Source organism: Carassius gibelio, chromosome B13 (assembly GCF_023724105.1).
Source record: "Carassius gibelio isolate Cgi1373 ecotype wild population from Czech Republic chromosome B13, carGib1.2-hapl.c, whole genome shotgun sequence".
Classification (NCBI taxonomy): Eukaryota; Metazoa; Chordata; class Actinopteri; order Cypriniformes; family Cyprinidae; genus Carassius; species Carassius gibelio.
This window is the reverse complement of record NC_068408.1, coordinates 26,711,441-26,739,032: the sequence shown is the minus strand read 5'-3', so window position 1 is coordinate 26,739,032 and position 27,592 is coordinate 26,711,441. Positions and strand designations below refer to the sequence as shown.

Here is a 27,592-nt window from a genome sequence, read left to right as displayed (position 1 = left end):
TTCCCCTGTTATACAGCTGGCTCTGGTGGTCCTGGGCTTGTAACAAATTCTCCATTGAAAGCCGCCCCAAAGTGTGGAGATTTGTTCTCAAGTCCAGCACAAATTGAATTTTGTTTTTGCCCTGAGATGGCCCCTACTCCCAAGTTTCTCTCAGTACACCCAGCACCCCTTGGGGCTGGCGTCCATAGAGAAGCTCAAAGGGGGAAAACCCTGCACTATGCTTTTGTCCCCGGAATTGAATAATAGTCGGGACCACCGGTAACTCCACCACATCCCTGTGTACGCACCGCACCTTAACCATGCGGCTTGTATCCAATAAGCCCGGTTGAATCAGGCTTTGATGGATTAAGGTTTGGTTACATCCTGAATCCACCAAGGCCAGATATGTAACCACCTTGATACTCAAAGGTATTTGGCACTTGCCAGCCTGACCGGGGGTGGCCTGTGGGGCATCCAGGACCCGGATTATCATCCCCACCTCCAAACTGGGGCAGGACACGAGGAGGGCCGGGTGGACGGGACCTAGGTAGAGGGACAGGTCGAGAGAGAAGGGGAGGAGAGGGAGAGAGAGAGAGAGAGAGAGATGTTAAGGGTTCGCCGACCCCTGTGCATGCCACCATGTGGTCCTCTGCTAGATGGATGGCCAAGTCCAGTGACGTGGGACGGTGGCACTGGACCCACTTGGCTGTTTTCTTCGGTAGCCGAGCGATGAACTGCTCCAGCACCACAAGGTCGATGAGGTGTCCCATGTCACTCCCCTCAGCCAGTAGCCATTTGCGGCAGGAGTCCTGGAGCTGCTGGGCAATCGCGAAGGGCCGACCGGACTTCCCCAGGTCCAGGGAACGGACCGCTTTTGCGATGCTGCTCTGGCGTCCGACCGAAACGTTGAATGATGGCCCTCTTCAGGTCGTCGAAGACCAGGAGGTTCGCCACCGGTAGCTGTTGTGCGGCCACCTGGGACTTACCTGAGAGCAGGGGGATCAGACGGACTGGCCGTTTGTCGCGGGGCCAGCCGCACGCTTCCGTTGATTTTTCAAACATTTCTGTCTTGTGGAGGGGTAAGTGAGCGGGTACTGTGGGCGGTCCCGTGGCCTCTGCGTGAACCTCCCGGTCGATCCAGCTCTGGAACCTCTTGCGGTCCTCCTGCTGGGCTTGAAGGATGGCGTAGAATCGCCACTTCTGATCCGTTCTCAAGTCCAACAGGGCTTGATGCTGCTCTTGATGTAGGGCCACGAGAGATGAAATGACCTACGCAAATGGCATAGAGAAGGGACTCTGCATGGCGGCGGCACTCCTTCTTCCTTTCCTGGGTTTCGGCACCAGTGTAGTAAGTTCGTGAGAGGAAAGGAAGAGGATAAAGGGGTCGGCTGGACTGCTGACAAATTTATTAACTCAAAATACTCTTTATATCGACCAATGACGACTTTTACTCAACACAGACACGATCAAACAACACTTCCGGGTTACACTTCCGTTTCCGGTTCGCGTCAGCAGTCCATCTCTCTCTCGACTGCTTCTGTCTCCACTGGCATTTTATACTCTCTCCATGCCAATTACTGAAATAAGAGACAGGTGTTGATCATTTTTGCCCAAACCACTCACTTACCGCTCGTCTCCTGATTCTCTCTCCTGCTGCAGACTTTGCTAAACCACGCCACCCCTGCCACAGTGGGGTACAGTGGTTGAAAGTCTACCTTGGTAAACGTAAATTGATTTATTATACAAAATAATTGTAATGTTAATGTTATTTCATAGTGCTTTAGCTAATATTATAAATCACAAATTTATTATTTTGAATAAGGCATTAGTAAATGCTGAAATTAACATTGACATGTAGCCGCACTGGGTTGCACATAATAATTAACTCAAATGATATATAGGGAATTTGAACAATTAATCAGGAATATGATTAATATATATCTCATATGACAGTTACACTAAATTTTATTGATAATGAAAAATACCTCAATTGCATTTATCAATATATCGAATATCAAATCATTAAAATATTATCCTATCATTATAATAAATTAAGTTTCTCAAAATAAAGCTTGTAGCTAAAGATCAGACACTTCAGTGACTCGTAATGTGAGCGGTGTGGAGGCAATCATGAATATATGTGTTTTTAATAATTGAACTAATAATACATCAAACTACAAATCACACAGAGTAAATACGCGTACGACAATACAGACAGTAAACTTTGTACAAGACTGTAACGATATGAACTTCTTAATCATCGGGAAGAAGGAGGCGGGAACCGGCGCACAATCAAAATGAAACTTTAATTATTCAAAATAAACACAAAACAGCGCGTCAGCCCCTCACGGCGACTGACACGCACAAATAAAAGCCAAAACATAAAATAATGTCCCAGGCCTGGTCCTCTCTCCTCCTTCACTATAGTCGCTCCAGTTGTATATGCTTCCATCTCCTACGTGGGACTCGATACCAGCGGTGGGGCTCAGGTGCAGCTCATCTCCAATCACTACACCTGGCCTCACTCCTCGTTCCCACGCCTCTCGGCCCCGCCCACTCGCCACAAAGACATAACGGAATCCAAATGAAGGAGAGAGAGAAAGAGAGAGAGAGAGAGAGAGAGAGAGAGAAAGAGAGAGAGATCACAGAATGAGCTCAGGTATGAAAATCACAGACAGTAACCCTTAGACGCCAACACGAATCAAATCATAGACCAATTTTAAAGCAGCATTTAAATCTCCATAGAAAACGATAGTGGAAGCGACCAGGGTTGAAGCAGGAGGGAAGGGAGTAAGAGAACGTAAGAGAGGGCGGACCTTGTTCGGTCAGCTTTTATGGCTTGAGATGGTTCACGCCTCTGTTCGCGTGAACAACCAATGAACGTCCGCGATCTGAAGCGGGAAAAAGTTCCTTTGTCTCTGTGCAAACACCCACCCTTAATAACTTAGGCTTGTCAGATCTCAGCAGTGATATTCTAGCAAGTTCGTAATTCAAGATTAAATACATTTTTCATTAATTTGCTTTAGATAAATTAGTTCGTCAAAGCATGACGATTAAACAGACATCACAAGTGACCTATATAAATGATCAAAACATGAAGTTACATTCAAATGCAGAATTACACACATTTAACGTTTGATTAGCACGTGATAAAAACTGCAGATTCTCCAATTTATATGGGGAATCTTTAATGCACCAAAAGCAATACTTCATACATTGAGACCACATTGAATAAGTAATAGTTTAGGATACATTGAGAAAAAGGTACCAGTGAATGGGCTCTTTCCTGTCCTGTTGCCCAGTGGGGTCATAAAGTTTTATGAGCTGGTCAGGGGTAGGGTTACAGACTCATGATTCTTATTTGAGAACATTAAAATTAGGATACACATTTCCAAAGTATAAGCTAGTAAAATTATAATCCTGAGTAGAATGCAGCTGGTCATGTGATCTCAACACGGCAGCTGCCATGAACCCCAGCTTTCCTTTAAACACTCACCTCTTGTGAGTGTCAACGTCATTTTAAACATTTCTCTCTTTCTTTTGGCTTGCTTCCATCATGGGTCACCACAGTGGAATAATCTGCATAACTAATTTAGCATGCCTTACACTGGATGATCTTCCTGCAACAACCCACCACCATGAATGCACTAATTCATGCTATCCCAGTGCTAGGACACACTCACTCACACTTACAGTACATATGGTGCATGTCTTTGGACTGTGGAGCTTAACAGCAGAACAAGCCGGATCCAGATCCGGACCTGGAGTCAACAACTCCCATCTGGCACCTCACCCTCCTCACACACCAATAAAAGATGGTCATGCTGACATGTAGCATGCATATATTTCATGAAAATGCATGTATAATAATGACAAATTACTTTCTCCCCTTTAAATATAAAATTATAATGAAAGTAGGAAATTAGATATGCTTGTTATCCATATTTTGGAGGTTTCATTTCCATGGTATTAAACTACATCTATAACTGGTGGATAATGATTGACATTAATTTAATCGATGCAAAAAGACAGATGACTGATATCACTCAGTATTTTTTTTTTTTTTTTTTTTTTTGCATAAAACGATTTCAAAGAAACGCTTTATAGATTAAGTAAATTAGACACAAACCTATATTTGCTTAGATCTAGTCTCACCTGAAGAGTATGCAAAATATCCATGCTTATTTCAACTGCTGGGTTGTTGCAACTGTCCTGTCCCATGAGCTGTGTTACAAAAAATACCCCAAAAATGTTTGGGTTGAAAAAAAAAAAAAAAAACGATGTTAAGAGTATATGTGCACACTATAAAAGCATCTGATGCAAGCTGGCAATCACTTAAGTTGGTCCACCAATGTTATTGCACAAATATTTTGTTAACTCTCCCTCCTCTGAACAATTGCTGGATCAGTCACCCCGCTTTGCTGCAGGACCTCAGTGTTTATAAACAGACAACACAAATTTAATTTTTTTTGGTTTGATGTTTATTTGAGTCGCAATTACACATCAAGACTGTGGTGGGCAATGCTGGTATCTTAAATTGAACAAATAGTAGCAAATAAAACTAAACATTTGCTTTGGTTTGACCTGAGGGTAAGGGCGAGAGAGGGTGATACAGTACATGATAATTAGGGTGTCTTTATGGCTCTATTCCACAACCTAGGGAACTGCCTACCTAGGCAGAATTTGAAGGTATCATAGGCATACTCTAGATGATGGCGCTGTTTTAAAAGGCAGGCAGTTTTTGGTTCACTGCCTCCTACAATACCGAGATGTGGAAAAAATCTAAGGCAGCATTGCAAGTATCTTTTGCAAACAAGGCAAACCAAGGGTAAGTATATCCATCCAAGATGGCAGATAAAGCAAGAGAAAATGCAGCATATAAAACTAAAAATGTACCATTTGTATGCTCTGTTTTTATGATTATAAATTTATGATCATACTTCATTAGCTTAGCAACATCGTAACGCCAAACTCTCTTGAAACTATTTGTTGAACAGATTCCCCTTTGCACTTTGTAAGTAGCTTTAGGTAGAATGTTCCAAATCAATCGCTTAAGAAGTTCAGTTTCAGTAAGGATGGTGGCCTAGAAGGCTCACTAGGTTTGGAATAGAGCCTGTGAATCCAATTACAACTGGCAACTAATGTTTTCTGTGTCAAGGTTCTCAGTTACAAAATGTATTTTTGTGTGAGGGGGGGATATGGGGCATTTCATTTTTGGCTTCCCAATTTTCAGACAGTAAAGGCCAAAGGCAATGGTGCAGTGGTGCAAGAAGTTAACAGCGCAGCACTAGGAATCTCGTCAACAGCTGGCAGGAGGCAAAACTGGAGCAGGCCCGAGGCAGAGATGGATAGAACGTGCAGAATGTTTGAAAGGTTTCAAGAAGATCTATCGGCGTGTTTCTTTCTGCTGGTCTTCTCAATCATGGTCTCCACCACTGTGGTTGTCTCTTCATAGCCCTTCACTTTTTTGTCAGGTGAGAGCTTCTCCACTGACTCCACTACTTCTACCTTCTCATAAGTCATGGAGTCAGGGGGGAAGGAACTGTGCGATGTCATGGGTGAAGGGCCTTGGAAGCTGCTGGGATCGTCTGCGGTCTTGCCCTTGCCTCCACGTTGGGGTGAGGGCTGTCTGGGACCTGAAGGAGGACTGGGGCCTTTGTCGTCTTGAGGGCCTGGAGGTGGACTGGGGCTCGGTTCTGGTTCTTTCGTCTTTGGATGAGGCTGTCCATTTTTGGACTTTTCCCTCTCCCCATTTCCACCCTCCTTCCTACCTCCATCATCTTTTCCCATTTCGGGTTCTGAAGGTGTGGAAGGGGTTGAGGGTGTTGGTCCAGAAGAGGCGCTTGGGACTGGTGAAGGTGTACCCCTCCAATACGGATCATAAGGCATCATGCCATCTTGGATTGTGACGTAGACATGACTGGCAGAAGGGGTGGTCGAAAAGAAGCAGGGGTCCAGGTAGCTAGAGTCGCCTGTCACTAGTACATAGCGTCCCCTGGTGAAGAAATCAGCGACCGGCTCCATACTAATTGGCCTCCGTACCCGCCTCATGCGGTCGCGTATGATGTTACAGAGTGTGTCGAAGGCTTTGCTGATCTGGGCACCATCAGGCACATCCTCACGAGGAAGATGCTCCTCGCTTCCCACCCCCTGCTCCTCTATCAATCCTTTCTCAAATTCTTCTGCTGACTTCTCCTCAAGTCCACTAGCTCCTTTAGATGTGATCTCCTTCTTTTTAAACACTTTCTTTGCCAAGTGCTTCTGACGAGGTTTTACGTTTGTGATGTCTTGGATAACTTGGGTGATATCTAAAAATCAGATAACAGACATGCTTTTAAAGAAATTTGGGCATAATCTTAGGGTCAGGCAAAAATGACTATGGCTGTGTTGTAAATGAAAATGAAATGAAGAAAGTAAATGAAGAAAGTATTTCAGTAAATGTACAGGTAAGACTTTACAAAATATGCTCTGGCCAAGGCATGAAACACACATCAAAATGATTTTAGCTACACTTCTTATTTTTTACAGTGTCAAATCATGCATTGCATTCTCAGCTGCCTAAATCTAGAGGGCATTAATGTAAACTTCTACAGCCAATTTTTGGCACAGATATTCATAGTTAATTCTGTAGGTTTGTTACCACTGCAGCACAGAGTGCTTGCAAGTATGCTCAATGTGTGGACTATTTGCTTGCAATGCACTGATGAAATGCATTTCTTGGAACTGGCTTTTGTAAGTTAAGGGGTGTTCTCAGCCTCAGATTTCATGCCCGTGTACCTCCCACTCTCCTTCCACTGAATGTCGGGCCCTGTCCCAAATGGCACACTTCATGTAAACTTGTATAGGGTGTCTATTCCTCATTTTAGAGTTAAAAAGTTGCTTGTGAGTGCCCCCTTTGTAGCTGGTTGTTATGTACCCTTGATGTGAGGCAGCAGCAGACTTCTACCCAACAGTCAGAGCAGCACTTCATCGCCACAGTTCGGACTCAGAGGAAGAACACAAGGGTTTGGGGTGTCATTTGGAACAGGACCACACATGCATATGGCACAGTTGTCATAAGGCTAAACTCGAAATCAAACTGGCTGACCTCTATAGGTGCTCCAGTTTCCGACTGTGCGTCAAAAATTACGGTCCAACAGGAAACAAAAGCTGTGTTTACAAGTTCCAGGACTGCAGCAATGAGAGCTTCAGAGGGGCAACTAAATGCTGCATTTAAAACATTTGTGAAGTTCACAGCTCTTTAAAAGACATTTAAATGTTTTGTTTGAGGTACTTTCATTTAAATGTAAAAAACATGTTTACATTTACCCAAGGTATACAGGAAAAGTATAATTTTCCAAGGTTGGCCAACCCTTTGGATTCCCAAGTAATTTAGTTTCACAAGTCCTCTCACGTCTATAGTGGAAGATCAGGTGAAGTACCTCACTGAAAAGTAAATATCTTTGACATATGCAGGAAAACAAGAAAGTACTGGCATCTATACAGCTTGCCAGTCTATCATTGTTTAGTATTTTTTACCCTGCCTTATGGCAACAGTCTGGCTACATTAGACATTTACAGTGAACTAACGGGATGGAAATTGATAATGATGACATAGGGCAAGTCTATACTTAATTTCCAATATTTACATACCATCATTTTTAGATGTTTAAAAAATTAATAATAATTAGAGGAAGGAAATGGAATATTTCTAAATGACCTGACTTTTTTTCTATTTTAGAACGTTAAAATATACATACCATCAAGTACGAGACAGAGTGGGCATAAATATTAATTCTGGCCAGCAGCTGTTGGCTGGTGATTTGTTGCCTTTTAAGTCTATCACAATGGTGTAGTCATCTTACATAACACCCAGACACTCACCTTTTCCTTTCCTGGTCATGCCAGGACTGTGGCTGTATTTATAATTGGTTGTGAGCAAAGAAATTGGTGTCTCAATTATCGCCGAGTTCAATCTGTGACATTGAGAGGGAGAAAGAATACAAAGCAGCCATATTAAAGAAAGCTTTCAAGGAAAACAATGTCAAATATTATTCATGTAAAAACCTTGTGTGTTAATGAATGATGTTGGAATACATTTATGCTTAAATATCTGTAAAGGATTTAATTACAGTAGATAAAGAAGAAATTGTCTAGAAGAAAAAAAAAACCCATTAAAAACAAGCTGGGTTTATTGGGTTAGATGACAATGTAGTTATACTGCCACTGTGTGGCAGCAAGTGTCCTACACTAAATAAATTTTTTTTATTTATGAATACATTGTCCAGAACAGTGTAGATAAACAGAGTAACTTTATTGTCATAATAAAATAATGTGACAGTATTACACATAAATCACAGATTAATATATATATATAGAGAGAGAGAGAGAGAGAGAGAGAGAGAGATGCCACATATAAACTGTGGAGCGCTGTGGAGCATGACACACTACTCGTCCCATTGTCTCACCTGTTGTCTTCATTCTCGATGATTCTCTTGTACCTCTCCAGCTCGTTCTCCAGAGAGCTCTGATACATGGCCAGACGTCGACAGTTGTTGGTGTATTTCTCCAGTGAACTCTCAACCTCTTCGATCTCCTTCCTGAGGGTCTCGATTTGTTCGTTGTACAGCTGGATCTCGTCATCGTAGCTTATTTGTGTGGTCTTGATTGTTTGTTCCAACACAGATGTCTAGAAAAAACAGATACATTATACAGATATTTTGTAAATACCATTACAGTTTCAATTAGCTGTTTTCTATGTGAATATATGTTAAAATGCAATTTATTTCTGTGATGCATATTGTCTGGCCTAAGCATTAGTAGTAATATGAACAAATCTTAATACATTAACATAAGAACACTTTTGGTTACTTTCATGTGCAATTGTACAGTGTTGGGTCTCCATTTCTTAGTTACAGCTTATTTGCTCTCCTCTATGTTTGAAAATGAAATCCAGGGTTTTAAATTCTAAAAATCATTAATGCGGTAATTTGGTCATTTGGGCTATCGTATAACAGTCCAGTGACCTAAGCATGGCGTCTCTGTCATGCTCAGAAGATTCTGAACTGCTGAACCGGTATTATTGATCTGTGTGTGAGTGTGGCTCACCTCGGTCTGCAGCCGCTGTTTCTGCACCTGGAGCTGGCAGATGGCGCTCTTGTACTCCTCCAGCTGACTGCGCAGCGCTGGCACATGCCTCTGAGCCATCAGCCGCTCCTGATCCTGCAGAAAAGAGAAGATATGATCAAAGATCTGATCACACTGAGGTCGAACATGTGTGACTTTGACTCACATCACTGTACACCTTTCAAATCCAAGCAATGACTCTTCGAAAAGGGCTTCGACAAAGGTCAAACATGCCTGGAGTCTTTTCTAAGAGAAGACATCCATGTGCAAGACTAGGACTCAATTATCAATGTGTTGATTAAAAATGAAAAGCTAAAAGGATAATGTTTTAAAACTTAATTGCCGGGTTTGGACATTTAAGATGAGTATTTTTGTATTTAAAAAATACATACCATACTTTGAGCCAGTCATCCTCTTTATAAGGGTGCTGATTTTGTGCATGAAATAGTTAACTTAACTTGTTAATTCAAGTTAAAAAAAAGTGCATTATTCAGATTTGCCTTCAGTTATCATGAAGGAATAAGATAAATAAGTAAAAATAGTGTTAGCCAATCAGTTTTGATAATCGGTTTATGTTTTTATTAATTTGTCAAATGTGTTGATATGATTCTTTAGGGTCTTAATGAAAAGTCTATAACATACTTTGGTATTGGTACAATGGTAGTGTAAAGAAACACCCTTTTTAACTTGGCTAGATCACGAATGATTTGCGTGAACATAGACACATTTAGGTACATCAAGGCCTGCTTTCCCTTCAAAAACAAACGTAATCCACTGCGTCTTCAGTGGCTTAGATGTTGACAGTAAATTTATTTTATAAAAAATTCTTTTTATACATTATTACATCAAACAACTAAACACGTCAATCGCTTATGTGACTCATTCTTGTCTACCCCTGCTCCGGCATCGAAACAATGGCGGAGGGTTTACAGCTCATCAGGGCGGGTCTAAGGTAAAACATCAGTGTCAGTCAATAATCATGGGAGGGGCCTGGGTCTGTGTGACGTCATACAATCAAGAATCTGAGAATGGCTTGATTTTACAAAGTGGTCATGATTTATCAGTATAACAAATACAAATAAAATAAAATAATAAAAAAATAAAAATAAAACCTATCATTATATGGTGGTTGTATACACACACTGCAAACACACTGTACAGAACAAACAACAGGTGAAAGTGAATTTTGCAAAAATGAAAATTAACCCATGGTTTACTCAACCTCAAGCCATCCTAGCTGTATATGAATTTCTTCTTTCAGACAAATATATATATATATATATATATATATATATATATATATATATATATAAGGAAGGAAATCAATGCACTTGAGTAAGAAAAAAAAAACAGTATATACAATACAATACAATACAAAAAATCCATATTTACAATTTAGAATCTCTAGCTTATGCTAACTGTTGTAGCGTTCCAGTGGATGAGCTCCTGTGAGGTACTTCTAATTTGTGTTTTGTTCTGCTCTCTTCTCTGTGCTTCTGCGATCATCACGTCTCACTGGAGCTTATGTTACGCCAACGTCTTCCGATGGAACGCCACTCTCTCGTGAACATGCATGTGACAATTAGTGGAAGCTGGAGATTACGGGTTATAAGGTTTTAAATATGGATATTTTTCTTAAACACATCCATTCACTTCAGATGGCTTTGGCTTTATTAACCCACTGGAGCCATGTGAGACACTTTGTTTGATTGATTTGTTAAAATGTTTGGGCTTCAAAATCTCGACACCCATTCACTGCCATTATAAAAGAATTTAAGAACCAGAACATTTCCTAATATAACTCTGATTTTGTTTGTCTGTAAGAAGAAAATCATACACACCAAAGATGGCTTGAGGGTGAGAAAATAATGGGGTCATTTTCAGTTTTGGGTGAACTATCAGGCCCTTTCCATGGCAAGCAGTGGAATCAGCTCGCAGTTGCCGCCTTCTTTCATAATGCTATTAGCCAATCATAATAGTGGGTGTTTACTCCTCCACGCCTATTCAAACAAAGCGTTCTGTTGAGAAGGTTAAAAACAGGACAGAAAATAGCCTATTACTTATAAAATATGATGCAAAAATATTGATAACATTATGTGCCCTATTTTATCGATCTGAAACTCAAGTGTCAAAGCACGAAGCGCAAGTAACTTTGTGGGCAGGTCTCGGGGTTGGTCTGAAGCAGCTTCATTATTCATAGGTGTGGTTTGGGCGTAACGTGAAATAAACCAATCAGAGCGTCACCCAACATTCCCTTTAAAAGCAGGTGCGCAAGTTCCATTATGGATTGCTATTATTATGGAGTATTTACCAGGCGCATGCCAGGAGCGGCTCACAGCCGAGGAGACTGATGTTCTTGTAAGAGCAGTGAAAGACAGAGAAGTTGTGTTGTATGGGGATGGGAGAAACCCACCCAAAATAGCGTCGGTTAAACAGGCGTGGGAGGAAATAGCCACAATTTGTCAAATGTCCTTATATACATATATGTCTTGCCACTATTGGGCAAACAGGTCTGATCCTCAATTACTACAATTAGCCTGAATAATTTGTAAGCTAGATTTATGCCTATTTTTTCACATCTTCATGGCACACCACAATGATTTCCGTCATCTCATGTGTTAATATTTTTTTAGTGTAACAATTTATGATTTGAAAAAATAACTGTTGCATCTGTGTAGATTACATGAGCAAAGTGTATGCGCGTTGTGCACGCTATACATTATGGTCAAGCATGCGCCCTTAAAATAGCATAATGAACAACGGCAACGCGCCACTGACTTTAGACTAGGTTTTTTCTGGTCAGTGGCGCAATTGTTTAATGGAACAGCAAAATAGCACCAGGGATTGTTTGCGCCGGAACACGCCTCCTTTTTTGCGCTGAACCGCCCAGGGAGCGCAAGTTCATTCACTAGTTTAGCGACGTGCTTCTGTGGAGGGAAAAGCGCGCTTTGCGCGGGTGCAAAATAGGAATGACACATGCGTCGGTGTACAAAGTCAATTGTGCTGGGTGCAAGATAGGGCCCTATAAGTGGTCAGTGCAAAAAAAAAAAAAAAAAAAATACCGGTTCGTGACCCTTTTGAAATGTGAACACAACAAATTACATAAAAACACATCCCAAAATGCAAAGCATACATGAAAGCAGTGATCTTTCCTCCAGGTCCCTGCAGTACAGACGTGAGACATGCACTCATACAGTGTGTCTGTGAGGAAGCATGTGAGAAACAGGAAGATAAAGGGTGTCATCACTCAGAGAGACTGATCAATCAGGGCACATTCAGAGCGCCGCGCTAATTTCGTTGGCACCGCCGCCGTACAATTCTTATTGCATGTGACACCCGGAGAGTCAGCCAGGGCCCGAGGCGCTGTGAGCCACAAGGTCACCTACCTCTGAGACGGACACGCTCGAAATGAGGGGAATAGTCTGGTTGATCTGGTGCAGGATGTTTAGATACGTCTGGATTTCGGCGAGGTTCTGTGGAGAAAACAAACACAAGTGACAGGAATCAATGGAGGTGGACGTGATGAGCGCCCAAAAGGTCAATTTCATTACAGAGAGGACCTGCACACCAGGAGTTTACAGGATGCTTTCCTTGCTTCACTGCGAGTGTGGAAGCAATAAAAAGTTAAATGTTGTGTCCTAACAGATTGTTATATAGATAATTATATAAACTACATTTGACTGAAGTGCAAAAATGATGCTAGATCATTGGTTCTGTCCTGACAGGATCTCAAAACCAGTTGAGAACGAAAAATAAATGACTTCACATTTCTAAGCCCTTTAATCATCTGCAGGTGATTAATATATGAAGTCATGTTCACACAGGTGTCCACACAGCAGGGGAACTACAGGAATCCCTAAATAAATCATTCATTGGGGCGTAAGTACTGTACAAAAATCTATGAATAAGATTGTATTAGCCACTGATTTAACCAAAACATGAAAGTGCTTCAGAAATAGCCGTGAGATTGTGGTGGAAAAAGCGTGTGATATTCACAGTGTAGGGGAGAGCGGGCATAACCTAATACCTTTTGACTTTCTCCATTGGTGTAAGTGCACATTTTTATACACATTAATTTCACACTTGTCTATTACAAACATGTCACTTTGTTACTTCATTACAAGCCTATATGTTTTTCTTTATTTACCCCAAAAGAATGGAAGTGAAATGTGACAAAATGCGCTGTAGGTGGGGTACATTGTAACATGACAGCCTCAGATGTTATCTGGTCTCATGGAAGAAATATATTAGACAAACTAAAATATTTTGTCAATAAAAGTTCAAGTTAAAAATGTAATATATTAAATAAATATAGCCTAAACAAACGTTTAAATTATTAACTTTTTCGAATGAAACAATGGATTTTTTTTTTTTTTTTTAAGAACTAACAACTACCTGATTTTGAAATTTGACAATGGACACTTTTTTTTCTATAGTTAAATAAATGTTCATCAATATTTTCAACAGATTTTTTAATTTTGTTGCACCTTTTTTCTCTGCATAGTGTTGATATGGATAAATGCCATAAATTTTGTTAATTTTAGTTACAAACGTTACAAACTTGGTCCAAATGAGATTTGGCTTAAGACTGGTTTGACAAGCACTTCTGATCTGAACTTTCTAATTAAGCAAAATAATTATAGCAAAATAATTTAATTGAACAATTAAATTAAATAATTAAACAACACTGGGATAGTACCCTATCATCAGAGATTACATGTAATCTGAATTATGTAATCAGATTTCAAATATTTAGTGCTCGTAATTAGATTATATATATATTATTATATATATATCGCACTACAGTTACTTTTTCATTGATTTTGTGATTGCATAGCATTCACACTATAGAAATACATTGCTCATAATTGATGAATTCTCCCTAGTTCTTCTTTTCATCTTTTAAATGAACCTTTCTAAAATGGTCCTCCAGTTTTGTGGATATTCACACAAAGACCAGTCACCTATCAGCCGGAAATAATTACACAGCAATTTGTGAGGTCACACAGCAAACAAACACTCGATCTACAAAAACTCAATTTTAAGTGTATTTGTGTGTGTGTGTGTTTAACATTTCCGCACTGCATCAACTACTGATGAACACTTTAATTTATAATTGTATAATAACTAAGTGTATTACTCTGTCTTTGGAAGGCTTTTGTCTTTCAAACACATTAAATGCACAAATGTACTTTTTTCTATCCATATATTATAAATTGACTTTTTATTTGTTTATTTTTTATTTTTTATGTGAAATACAGTACTCCTTTAAGTGTGTCTTAAGTGACTTAATATTATTTGGGAGCATTGGAAAGCATAAGTGGCAAAGATGTAGATGTTCCTACTGAATTTTATATTATGCATTACGTCACTAATAACAGTAAGACATCGATCCTTGCTAAAAATGGAAATGGCAATGCAATATTATGGCTGCTGTGTGTATATATAATGCACATGTTGAAGAGAAACTTCTGGCATTGAGGCTCTGAATGTGATGTACAGCAGTGCTGATTAAACACAATGCAGGAGCACACAATAGCCTGTCGCCGTGCAGCTCAGAAAAACACTGCTGACATCACATTTAAAAGATGCTCCAGTGCCAAATTTTGTCTGATCTGGGTGAACAAATGTAAGCTCAGCACACAAACACACCTGTTAACCTGTAAAAACACACAGTTTTAAACATAAAACACTGAACAATGATATTTGAAATGATTAGTTCTTTAAATGATATTTGAAAACATGAAAAAAAGGGGTCAAAATGTCAAATGAAACTGCCAGTAAATGTTTACTGAGAGTGTGACCTTTTGTGAAAGTGTAATTGCTGTCCTTTTCCATTATTTTCCATGTGTTCGCCTCCTACCTTTTTGTGCCTCTCTTTAGTGGCATTGACATCATCTTGCAGGAACTGACGCTGGATTTGATAGTCAAGGTTCCTCATTAGAACCGTGTCTGCTTCCTGTAAACACAACAGCAAATTGACTCATGAGCAACATGGACAACAGTGGTGCATTTTCCTTTCTCAGACCCTGTTACATTGCACATTAGCAGATAAACAGTCGTAGATTTTTAAAATGAAGTAGTCCATGGTATGCATTAGAGACTTCACCACAAGTAAGGGTTGATCTTAGACCAGAAACATGCATTAGTTATCCGCTAGCAATCCCCAGAACTCAAGGGAGTGACAGAGTTAACTTTAAATATCTGTACCAATAAATTGTGTTATTATCTGATTAGCTACCAGTTTCACAACGTGTTCAAAACATCCATTACAGTAGTTGACATGAAATCAAACAAACAAAAAGACTGAAGACGACATTTTTAAACAAATAGCACCTCTTTAGATTTTTCTGAGAATGCATAGTGTTGTAAAACAAACTGTACCATTGCACAGATTCAAGCTTAGAAGCATTTGATTTAAGATAAAAACATTTGAAATTGAAAGGACTTGCATAGAGTATGTTTCTGGCAAAAGTAGGAGCTTAAAGTACAAAAGACCTTGAGTAGCTTACAGTATTGCATTTCTAAAAGAATGCTAAGTCCTTGAATCTGTGCTATGTTGATTTTAGCACTGGTTTGAGCACTGCTGAACCTAAGAGCAGTCCTTGCCTGTGGTTATGTTTTTAAAATAATCATCTCTTGTGGATTATTGCTTTATAATCGCCTAAAAAATTGCAGGTCAGAGAACGGCACAGTTTCTTTGTACCTTATTGAGCTGTTCCAGCGTGTGCCGCAGCTGCTCTTGATATTCACATTCAGTTCTGTATCTGTGGACAACAGAGAGTATTTCAAGCCTAGTTCATCATGCATGTTCAAGGCTTTTCATCAGTTAAAGGAGAGTTGTTGATCTGCTCTATCTTGCTTCAGTCAGAGGAGTCTGCTGTGATTTTTTTTTTTTTTTTTTTTCATAGTTCAGTGGTTTATTTTGTGTTTTAAAACATCTTTACTTTACCAATTCATTTACAACACCCTTGACCTGTGAAAAAGTTCATTACTAATTAGTAATTCAGCTGTTACGAATATTGTAAATCCTCAATCCTAACCATCATACTAATATTGGTTTGTTGATAGGAATGTTTGTCTGGGACTAAAATAGTCATGCCATAACTATGACATTTTAACAATGGGTAAAATATAAATAAAATAATAAATACCTTAAATATAAAGGTAGTTGTGACATTTAATCTTATAATTTAGATTTTATCACAATTCTGAGAAAAAAGTCAGAAATGACTGATATGAAAACAGTTATGAGATGTTAAGTAATAAGTGAGTTAATTGAGTTAATAACTCAATTTTGATTTTATATTGTGTATAATTCAATAAAGATTGAATTGTGAGTTTATAACTCAAGAGATGTAAACTATTATTTGTGACGAAAAAATGATTGTGACTTATAAAAATGTGCTATTTAAAGGCCTCCATCTATTTCTTGATGATCTGATGCATATTAAACATAAAATTTGCTCTGTGCTCTGGGTGTCTTCCTTTTACATAATTTCATTTATTTATTAAGTTTTCTCCCTGCATAACTGAGCAACTTTGAGGAAGAACTGGTTTTACCAAAGTTTGCCATGTTAGAGGCATCAAATCTTAGAAATTCAGAGTTTCAAGACCATTATTAGCATGGAAACTACCACAAGCAAAACAATTTAACATTTTATTTAAATTTTCTGTGAAATCATCTGTATTTTTGTTGCACTAGCTTTAGTCCCCCCTGTTGTCTGTAAATATGATATAATCTATTTCAGGTATACTAGCCTCTAAATTATATGTCTTAACATCTTTCTTCCTGTTTAAGTAGATGCTTGAATATTGCCTGCTATAGTTAAATGTTCTTGTGTTCAATCTATTTAATGGTACAGTGGCTATATGTTTGCATTATTTAGGCCACCCTACTCTCTGGTTCAGATGTTAATGATTAACCTCAACCTTATACGTCTGTGGCATTGTCTAACCTGCTGTTGTACTCATCCAGCATGCGTTCTGCATCTTTGTGCTCTCTCTCCAGCTTGGCTCGGTCTGATAGCAGCTCCCGTATGCGTTGTCTGTTAATGCTGATCTGCTCGCTGAAGGCCTCCTCTAGCCCTGGTGCCTCCTCCATGCGCTGAAGAGTCTCCAGCTGTTTGCGGAACACAGCGTTGCGCTGCTCCAGCACGCGCGCCCGGTTGATGTAACGCGCGAAGCGGCTGTTTAGCTCCTGGACGCTCTCCCAGCCCTGGACGGCCGCTGTCGAGGGCCCGCCGGCTGGAGCCGACTCTGTCTCTGGGCTACTGGGCTCCTCGAAGACATCAGTGCGCTCGTGCTTCTCCTTGCGCACCTCATGCCGGTAGCTGGTCTTAAACATACTGCGTCTATGATGGTTTTCACCTCCGCAATCTTTTGGCTTAGTGTTTTAGTGCCCCTCAGCACCTTTAGTGTGTGAAAACTGGGGTGCTCACCCTCTGCTGCTTCATGCTAGACTAAACTCTGCCCATTTGGGCCACGGGGACAAATAGCTAAAAAAAAAAAAAAAGTTTCATCCTAGTGTTTCACATGGTGCCCTCGATGGATACTTCCAGTGGGGTCCCGTGTACAAGGTCACCATTGTTGAGGGCTTTGCTGTGTTGAATGATCTTTAGAGATTTGCTTTTGTTTGCAGCTCACCCCAGCTCTGTCTGTGATCACAATGACATGCTTCCACAGCCTTCTGTTCGACAATGGAAAATCGCAGGTCCTGCTGTTTCAGAGCACATGAAACAACAGCAAATTCTCGACGGCAGTCTGGCAATGCTGTATGCAATCCCAAAACTAACATCATTGCCTGTTGTAAAATCGAGTTAAAACAGTCTTTGTGGTTTATTGCTTTCTTAAATTTGCATCAACACAAAATAAAGACATCAATGGTCAACTATGAAAACAAAGTATATCAAGATTTTTGCTTCACATAGACTTGTCTGAATGTTTCAGATAGACTGAAGGTCAGTTTTATGTTCCTTTATGTGGTTTGAAGAGAAGCTTCTAGCCTGATGGATTTACAGTCAACTTTCTGTACTTTGAACACTTGGACACTTTTAAAAGGGTTTCAAAGAAAAGGGCATTGCTATATAAGAAGATACTGAATTTACAAACCCAATTCCAAAAAAGTTGGGACACTGTACAAATTGTGAATAAAAACAGAATGCAATGATGTGGAAGTTTGAAATTTCAATATTTTATTCAGAATACAGCATAGATGACAACTCAAATCATAAAACTGAAAAAAAAAAATATATATATATAATTTTTAGGGGGAAAATAAGTTGATTTGAACTTAACTTTTTGATTTTTTTATCTCCAAAAAGTTGGGACAAGGCCATTTTTGCCACTGTTTGGTAAACACTTCTTTTTATAACAGTCTGCAAATGTCTGGGGACTGAGGAGACAAGTTGCTCAAGTTTAGTAATAGGAATGTTGTCCCATTCTTGTCTATACAGGCTTCTAGTTGCTCAACTGTCTTAGGTCTTCTTTGTCGCATCTTCCTCTTTATCATGTGCCAAATGTTTTCTATGAGTGAAAGATCTGGACTGCAGGCTGGCCATTTCAGTACCAGAATCCTTCTTCTGTGCAGCCATTATGTTGTAATTGATCTAAAGAATAAGCTACGTTCTACCGAATAAGCTGGTTCCCCATCTACGAGATATGGTGGGGGGCGGGGGGACAGGAGGGTGGATTAATGGGTGAATGAAAAACTGGCTTTAATTTGGATACATGAAACGCTGGATTAATTCTCCTGTACCTCTATCCATTGATGGTTTATCAGCATGCTGGTTCACAGACCCTATTTTCCTACCAACGAAGAGAGCTATACTGGGGATTTATCAGATCTGCTGCTTTTGCCGGACCCACGATCATTCCTACCCAGCCAAACACGGCCGTTGAGCACCATTAAGCATCATCGTGACAGCTGCTCTCCTTGCCTAGCCACACGTCGTGGCCAATAGACCGTGCAAGCTCTGAGCTCACCTCGCTCGACACAACGATCGTGCCACCCAAGACCGAGCTCTCCTCGAGCGCTGGATTGCAGCAGCAGGCAACCAACTAGTCTTGGCTGCACCCCAGTTCTCACCTCAGCAAGCCTCTCTCACTTTTCCAGGCCGAGGCGCAGTTTGAGGCAACTTCCTCTAGCGGCACAGACCGCGTGACGTAAACCAATACATTTTCAGGCGAAGACGCTAAGCTAAAGTTTGCGAAACCAAGATGACCCAGACGTCCGTCATCCTGAGTCTCAATCTCCAGTCGGAGGCTTCATGGGCCCTCTCGGTCAGCATTAGGCCCTTCGCCCACTGAATAGCAGGGGCTACCAGCCAGTAGGGCCGTACGCTGACACCGTGACCTATTCCGGTCGAGGCAACTCGCGTCCTCCCGGTCGGGCACCACAACCATGTTGCTCCTCCTCATCGGCTGATAGGGCTCACCGTTCCAACGCCACAAGCTCCTGTTGAGCATCATCTCGAGCTCTACCGACCGGGCGCCCACAACCACGTAGTTCACTATCTGCAGCCGGTAGGGCCTACTCTTCCAATCGCTCCCACTGCAGTACGTACATAACTACCCAATGGATAACTTCAGACCTTAAATCCTCTGGCACAAACAACCGACCCAGTGGACATCCAGGCAGGGGCTTTACCCCTTGAGAGGCTGTGTGAACCTTCGAACCCTCAATCTCCCACGTGACCGCAGACCTTCTGCGGCACAATGGGTTCGGAAAAAGACGGCAGCTCCGAATTATCACAAATAAGGGAAAAACACGTCCGGTTTGATATTCTTAGAACATGGATGATAAGAAATAGAAAAATCAAAACGACTGAAAAAAAGAGCCCACCGAGCTTGCCTAAAATTTAATCTTTTGGCGGACTTCATTTATTCAAGATTCTTGTGATCGGTCCAAACGACAAAAAGAACCCCCGAACCCTCCAACCAATGATGCCACTTTTCCAAAGCAAGATTGACTGCCAACAACTCTCTGTTACCAATGTCATAATTATGCTCGGCAGGGGACAAACTGTGATATAAAAATATGCGCAAGGATGCACCCTACCGTCCGCAAGGGAATGCTGGGAAAGACCCACGCAAACCCCCACCTCTGACGCGTCAACCTCTACCACGAACTGCTGGGACAGATCAGGGGCAATGAGGATGGAAGCTGAAACAAAGCAGCTTTTGAGTTTAGAAAATTCAGCATCTGAAAGCAGTCTTGAGGGAGGTTAAGGCAGTCAAAGGAAACTAACTGGCTGAAATTGTGAATACACAATTCACAACTGGGGTTGGCCAGTTCACCACAGCCTGAATCTTATCGGAATCCATGCGCACCCCCTCAACCGAGACTATGTATCCCAAAAAAGGAACAGACTGTGTGTGGGAAACTTATTTCTCCGTCTTGACAAAGAGCCCATTCTCTAACAGCCTCTGAAGCTCGCCTGACGTGTTGAACATGTTCCTGGAGAGAATGAGGAAATATCAGTATGTCATCCAGGTAAACATAAATTAACTGATCTACCATGTCTCTCAACACATTGTTGACGAGTGCTTGGAATACCCCGGGGGCGTTACAAAGGCCAAAAAGAAGAACAATATATTCAAAATGCCCCCTGGGTGTATTAAAAGCAGTCTTCCATTCATCCCCCTCTCTTATGCGAACCAAAGCCGACAACACCAATGATAGAGGATAAGTATTATTCACATGATGTCATTCAACCCTCGTTAGTCAATACAGGGACGAAGTGGGCCGTCTTTCTTTTTCACGAAAAAGAAACCTGCACCCGCTGGAGAGGAAGAGGGGCGGATGATCTTGGCTGCAAGAGAATGCGAAATATATTTCTCCATGTACTCCCTCTCCAGATTGGAGAGCGAATATAATTTGCCCTTAGGCGGAGATGTACCTGATAATAAGTCTATAGCACAGTCATAGAGATGATCTAGGATTACTGAACACTCCCTTCAGGTCAAGGTACTCACATGGCATGTTAGACAGGTAAGTGTGATCATCCTAAAACACAGAACAAGACACAGGAGAACATGCAGACAACAAACAGGAAGCATGACAATATTCGCTTCACGCCAAGACAGCATTCTTTCCCCAGTTTAAGTTGGAGATTATGGAGCACCAGCCAGGGATTCCCCAAAACTACAGGAGCAGCAGGAGTGTCAGTCAAGAAAAAGTCAATGTTCTTAGTGTTGTCCAGAGGTGATGAGTTTTAATGAGACAGTGGTATGCGTGACGGAGGGTAAAGGCTGACCATTAAGCGCAACCGCATATGAGCTGAGAGAGGACCACCATGGGTATTTTCAGTCTTTTAGCAACATCAATGTCTAAAAAATTATGCTCCACTCCCGAATCCACTAAACCTTCACAATCAGAAGTTAATGAATGCATTATAAGACTAACCGGAAGATGTGTGACAAAGATGGGGCAAATGGCACGGTGGATTGTGTTCACCGACAATGTTTTCTGGAAGTATTCCTGAGCCCATGTTGTGATTTCCATTACAGCAGCATTCCTGTACGTCAGTGGTTCCCAAACCTGTCCTGGAGTACCCCCAACACTGCACAGTTTCTTTGTCTCCCTAATCAAACAGATCTCAATCAGGTGTGTTTGATAAGGGAGACAAAGAAAACGTGCAATGTTGGGGTACTCCAGGACAGGTTTGGGAACCACTGCTGTATGTGATGAAGCGCTGTCTAAATTTTTATCGCCACAGCATTAGAAGAATTGGTGATCCTCTGCCCATCCTGACTTCTGAGAGACACTGCCACTTTGAGAGGCTCTTTTTATACCCAATCATGTTGCCAATTAACCTAATAAGTTGCAAATTGGTCCTCCAGCTGTTCCATATATGTACATTTAACTTTTCCGGCCTCTTATTGCTACTTGTCTTAACTTTTTTGGAATGTGTAGCTCTCATGAAATCCAAAATGAGCCAATATTTGGCATGACATTTAAAAATGTCTCACTTTGAACATTTGATATGTTATCTATATTCTACTGTGAATAAAATTTAAGTTTATGAGATTTGTCAATTATTCCATTCCTTTTTTACTCATAATTTGTTCAGTGTACCAACTTTTTTGGAATCCGGTTTGTATCTGGAGTGCATTATGAAAAATAATCTGTGTTTTATATTGTAGACTGGAATTACTATATAGAGATATAGTTGCCACCAGTTACCGACTAACATAAACTTGAAAAGCTGTTATCTATGTTCTTGATAGCATCTGAAATGATCAGACCTAGTTTCAACTATTAACAAAGCATTGGAATTATTTAATATTTATTTTTGATTGAAGCTCGGTTTATGGTAACAAATGAATCCATCCATCCATTCTCCAAAACACTTGCCATAGAGTCTATCCCAGCATCACAGGATTTAGGCAGGAAAACAGAAGAGACCATTACAGACACTCCTTGCTGTATGCAATTTATTGTCTTACGGGCAATTTAATGCATGTATTTGGATTGGGGGAGTAACCATGGCACCTGCATGAAAAAAAAACAAAAAAAAAAACACTTACTTCTGTTTAAATTCAAATCACATAATGACTAAACCTGAATGGTTCCAGAGCCATTGAATGGTTCTGACTGGTTCGTATGATAATGAGCTCGCAGAAAAGAGTTTCAGTTTATAAATTATTATATGCATCTAAGTGTCCTTTGAATGTGAATATTAGTCTAAATTTAAACAGTTATATTACAGTATATGGATTGATCGATCGTGTCTATTACGGGCACTTGGAGGAAACCATGCTGACTCATTTTGGCAAAACATTTTTTTTATGAACTTTTAGAAATGTGAGCATCATTGGTGAATAGTCAGGGCATAAATCTCTTTTGAATGTGAACGAAAGTATGAGATGGTTTGGAGGATCTATGAAATTAGAAAATATAGTTTATTAGAAAATATAGTTGTATGTTCTCATTTTTACCTGCTTCTGCAAGTGTGTAAGGCATCTGGCTTTTGAAAGCTCAATGTGACTTTCGGTAAGACTTGTGTTTTTGACACATGCATTGGCAGAATAAAAAGTAGTTATAACATGTATAACATTAATGTTCTTTTATTTGTAAAATTAAGTTGTGTATTTCTGATATCCTGAATAATTTGGCTTCATTGTGTGGCCACAGGAAAATGATACACAGGACCAACAAATATGATTGAGGTTTCGTATTTTTTTTCTTTATAATTGGTTAGGAGATTCTATTTCTTTTCGTTTAGGTATTTGGGACCGAAAACCCAGAACAAACCAAAATACAATGTCAAAAATATCACCTAGCCTACTTAATGCCCTGTCTTTCGTCTCTTGTTTGTCAGATCGTTGTTTGAGGTCCTCCATGCTTCATGTCTGTTCTTCCACCTGTTCTACTTCATCGTGTCTTGTTCCAGTTCGGTCAACCTTGGATTACCAGTCATCATCATGGATAAAACACCACCACCACCTCCACCAGTGCACTCAAACACCTCATCACCTGTCTGTGCTGCCGTCGAGGTCCCTGCGTCACCCACCATCATCTCCTTACCATTACTCATCCTAATAAATATCCAGTACTCGCATTTTCCTCCTGTCCTTAATCGAAGTCGTGACAGAACGATCTGACCAACTGTGGAGGCAGCGAGTAACCCGTCATCTGCCTTGGAGGAATTTCTCAGCGCCAGTGCTCGAAGGATGGACTCCCAGGAGAGGAATCTTAACGACACTTTTCGCGTGGTTCAGGCTTTGGTGGCGCAGGTGGCCGAGCTCACCCAACAATTACAGCTTCTACGAGTTCCCACTCCGCCACTCACATCGCCCATTCCTCCCACACCACCGGAGACCCCCTCCCAGCCAGAACCACGTCTCCCCATTCCGGAGTCCTACTCAGGTGAGCCTAACTTTTGTAGAGCTTTCATAACCGGATGCGATATGCATTTCTCTCTCCAACCTAGAACCTTCTCCAATGAACGAGCCAAGGTGGCTTTTGTTCTGACCCTATAAGTCTGTCTTCAAGGTTTCATCCCCAGGGCAATGGTCAAACCGAGAGAGCCAACCAAGATTTGGAAAGGGTGTTGCGATGTTTGGTTTCCAAGAATCCTTCCTTCTGGAGCCAACAATTGTCGGTGGAGGAGTACGCCCACAATACCTTACCAATATGAGCTACGGGCCTATCTCCGTTTGAGTGTAGTGTAGGTTACCAGCCACCTACTTTTCCCAGCCTGGAATCCAAAGTCGCGGTCCCCTCCATTCACGCCTTCGTCCAGAGGTGTCACCGCACTTGGACTAGAGCCCGAGAGACTCTACTCCAAGTGGGGGCGCGCACCAAGGCTAAAGCCGATCGCCACCGGTCTAGACCTCCCGTATACGCCGTGGGTCAAAAAGTGTGGCTTTCTACTAAGAACATTCCTCTCCGATCCGTCTCTAATAAATTGGCTCCCAAATTTATTGGCCCGTTCACTGTCACCAAGATCATTAGTCCGTTTGCAGTCCACCTCAAACTTCCTCCAGCGTACAGGAGAATTCACCCCACCTTTCATGCATCTAAAATAAAGCCTGTATTTCATTCTCCTATTAATCCGCCTACCCCGGTTCCCCCGCTGCGACTTTTAGATGGGGAACCTACGTATTCAATCAATCGTATTCTGGACTCTAGACGGAGGGGACGCGGATTTCAGTACTTGGTGAACTCGGAGGGTAACGGTCCGGAGGAGAGAAGTTGGGTGACTGCTAGAGACATCCTGGATTACTCTCTTATCGATGATTACAATCGACAGGTAAGGGAGTCTGGGTTCATGAATGCACCATCTCCTGCTCGTCTCATGTTACGTCATGTTGATTGTTTCATGTGGGCAGCTGCAGCTCATTCCACCTAGCCTACTTAATGTCCTGTCTTTCGTCTCTTGTTTGTCAGATCGTGGTTTGAGGTCCTCCGTGCTTTATGTCTGTTCTTCCACCTGTTCTACTACATCGTGTCTTGTTCCAGTTCGGTCAACCTCGGATTACCAGTCATGATCACGGATTAACCACCACCACCACCTCAATCAGCGCACTCAAACACCACCTCACCTTTCTGTGCTGCCGTCGAGGTCCCTGGGTCACCCACCATCATCTCCTTACCATTACTCATCCTAATAAATATCCAGTACTCGCATTTACCTCCTGTCCTTAATCGAAATTGAGTCGCTTGTTGCCTCGTTTTAGGGAATCCCCGCACCTCGGATTGGATGCAGATCTGACGTCTGGATGACATGTTTTGAGAAAATCCTCCTGGTGATTGGTTGGTTGCCTGGTTACGTAGTAATTCTGAGAGTTTCGGATGGTTTTGCTGTTTGCAAGATTTTTGGCAGTCACGTAGTTTCAACGGAGTGGTTTTGATTTTTAGCAGTGTTGCAATTGGTAGTTCATGTCATTGTGAAAAAAAAGTGCCCTATTCAGGCATTGGGGTTTTATCCAAGCAGATTTGGTTCATCCCACGACACAATCTTCCAATGGGATGCTGTTGCAGAATTTAGACATGCCCCATACTGTTTCTCTTTGTACACTGATGAGACATTGTCATGTGAGATGAACTCCATTGTGAAACTATGGTTACTACCTTATAAGTGTCATAATATGCACACAATACCGAATTTGAACATTTCATTCACTCCAAATTTAAGCAAATTATGTGATTTTTCTTTCAATACTAAACTTTCCATATCTTACACACATTTAATAGCACTAATGGCTAAAAGGTGTTATAAAACATTAGTTGAGTTCATGGATGGCATCCATGGCCGTGACAGGATAGGACGAGTACTCTGAAAGTTCGGCTAAGACGTGACGAGGCTCTGGAAGACAGCTGAGACATGACGAGGCTCTGGAAGAACAGCTGAGATATGATGAGGCTCTGGTAGATCCGTGGTGATTGGACTGGGTTCAGGAATATCAACTGAGGCTTGACTTTGTTCAGGAAGATCAACTGTGGCTTGACTTGACTCATGCAAGTTAAAGGGTTAGTTCACCCAATAATCAAAATTATGTAATTAATAACTCACCCTCATGCCGTTCCAAACCAGTGAGACCTCTGTTTATCTGGACTCGACTCTGGAGCATCCACTGGGACCTTACTTGACTCTGGAGCATCCACTGGGACCTGATCAACGGGGATCTGACTCGACTCTGGAGCATCCACTGGGACCTGACTTGACTCTGGGGCATCCACTGGGACCTGATCAACGGGGACCTGACTCGACTCTGGAGCATCCACTGGGACCTGTCTCGACTCTGGAGAGTCCACTGGGACCTGACTCAACTCTGGAGGGTCCACTGTGGCTGCCATCTTGTGCAGTGGTGCTATGCTGGCGGCCATCTGGTGTAGTGGAGCTGGACTGGTGGCCATCTTATGCTGTGGCCCTGGGCTGGCGGCCACCTTCTGCAGTGGCGCTGGGCTGACGGCCCTCTTGTGCAGTGGCCCAGGGCTGGTGGCCACCTTGTCTGGAGAGATGGGTATTGTTGGTGTATCCCATTGAGCCCTATGGTGCAGGTAAAGGGTGAACCCCCAAAAGTCCAGGATCTCCAGCCCCTTCATCTTCCACCCAGGCACAGGGTCATCCAGGCAGGCATTGAACAAATCCTTTAGTGCCTCATCATTATACCCCAGCCCTACTGCCATCGTCCAAAACCTCTGAGCCAAACCACCCACCTCACTCCCCTTTTGACGGAGGGTGGTTAGGTTCAGAAGTCTCCCCCTCCACTCCTCCATGTTGGCTGGGGAACTGATGCGAAATCCCACACTGCTGGATCTTGACATTGATGGAGTCCTTCCATTACGAATGCACACATAAAACAAGAGATCCAATTGCAGTGTTTAATGGGAAATCCAAAATTCTAACCCAAAACAGGCAAGAGGTCAATAACAACGTAAATAGTCCAAAAACAAGAAACATGAAAAACATCGGTTAGAGTTATTTGCACTTAAATGGGCAGTGTGTGATAAGTTTGCTCATTGGCTAAAAGGGGCTCACTTCACAGTGCTAACCAATAATAAACCATTAACATACATAATGACCAAGCCCAAGCTAGACGCTTGTGAACAACAGTGGGTCTCAAAGTTTTTGAGCAAGACTTTGAGCTTAAGTACATTCCAGGATCACAGAACATTCCAGCAGATCTCCTTAGTCGTGAGCCGTTGGCAAAAGTTGTTAGAATTACCGTAACAGGCAACAAGACAAATCACATGAGTCTCGAATCCGTTCGGAATGCGTTCAAGCTATCTGTCAATTCTCAAGAGCAACATAATGGCAAGAATGAATGTAGAGTCAAATAAGAAGTGGGAAGGGAGGAGGTGAAATGCATTATAAAGTCCAGTCTATACTGGGATTACAATTTACCAGTGCGCACAGCTCAGTGATCCCAATTCATTAGCCATTCATGTGGTCTGTCCACCCTCCCTGAGTTTACTGTTGCAGAAATAAGAAAGAAGCAAACAGAAGATGATGTGGTGGTGCGGGTGATCAACTTCCTCGAGAGAAAAAGACAGCCA

General features: G+C 41.6%; 1 protein-coding gene across 1 annotated transcript; it reads right to left on the bottom strand.

Annotated features, from left to right (window-relative positions):
- Nucleotides 1-4,103: 4,103 nt before the first annotated feature.
- Nucleotides 4,104-17,517, bottom strand: LOC127969944 (filensin-like). Its single transcript, XM_052572115.1, has 8 exons — nucleotides 17,043-17,517; nucleotides 15,791-15,851; nucleotides 14,948-15,043; nucleotides 12,471-12,557; nucleotides 9,067-9,180; nucleotides 8,427-8,647; nucleotides 7,843-7,934; nucleotides 4,104-6,287 (listed from the first exon to the last, which is right to left on the bottom strand). The coding sequence occupies exons 1-8, from the start codon at nucleotides 17,429-17,431 to the stop codon at nucleotides 5,356-5,358; spliced, it is 1,992 nt and encodes a 663-aa protein (XP_052428075.1). The 5' UTR covers nucleotides 17,432-17,517; the 3' UTR covers nucleotides 4,104-5,355.
- Nucleotides 17,518-27,592: the final 10,075 nt, after the last annotated feature.

Coding starts and splice junctions, on each gene's coding strand:
- LOC127969944 (XM_052572115.1), bottom strand. CDS start 17,431: ATGTTTAAGACCAGCTACCGGCATGAGGTGCGCAAGGAGAAGCACGAG. Junction 15,852..17,042: donor CTGGATGAGTACAACAGCAG/GTTAGACAATGC, acceptor TGTTGTCCACAG/ATACAGAACTGAATGTGAAT. Junction 6,288..7,842: donor CATGACCAGGAAAGGAAAAG/GTGAGTGTCTGG, acceptor TCTGATTTTTAG/ATATCACCCAAGTTATCCAA.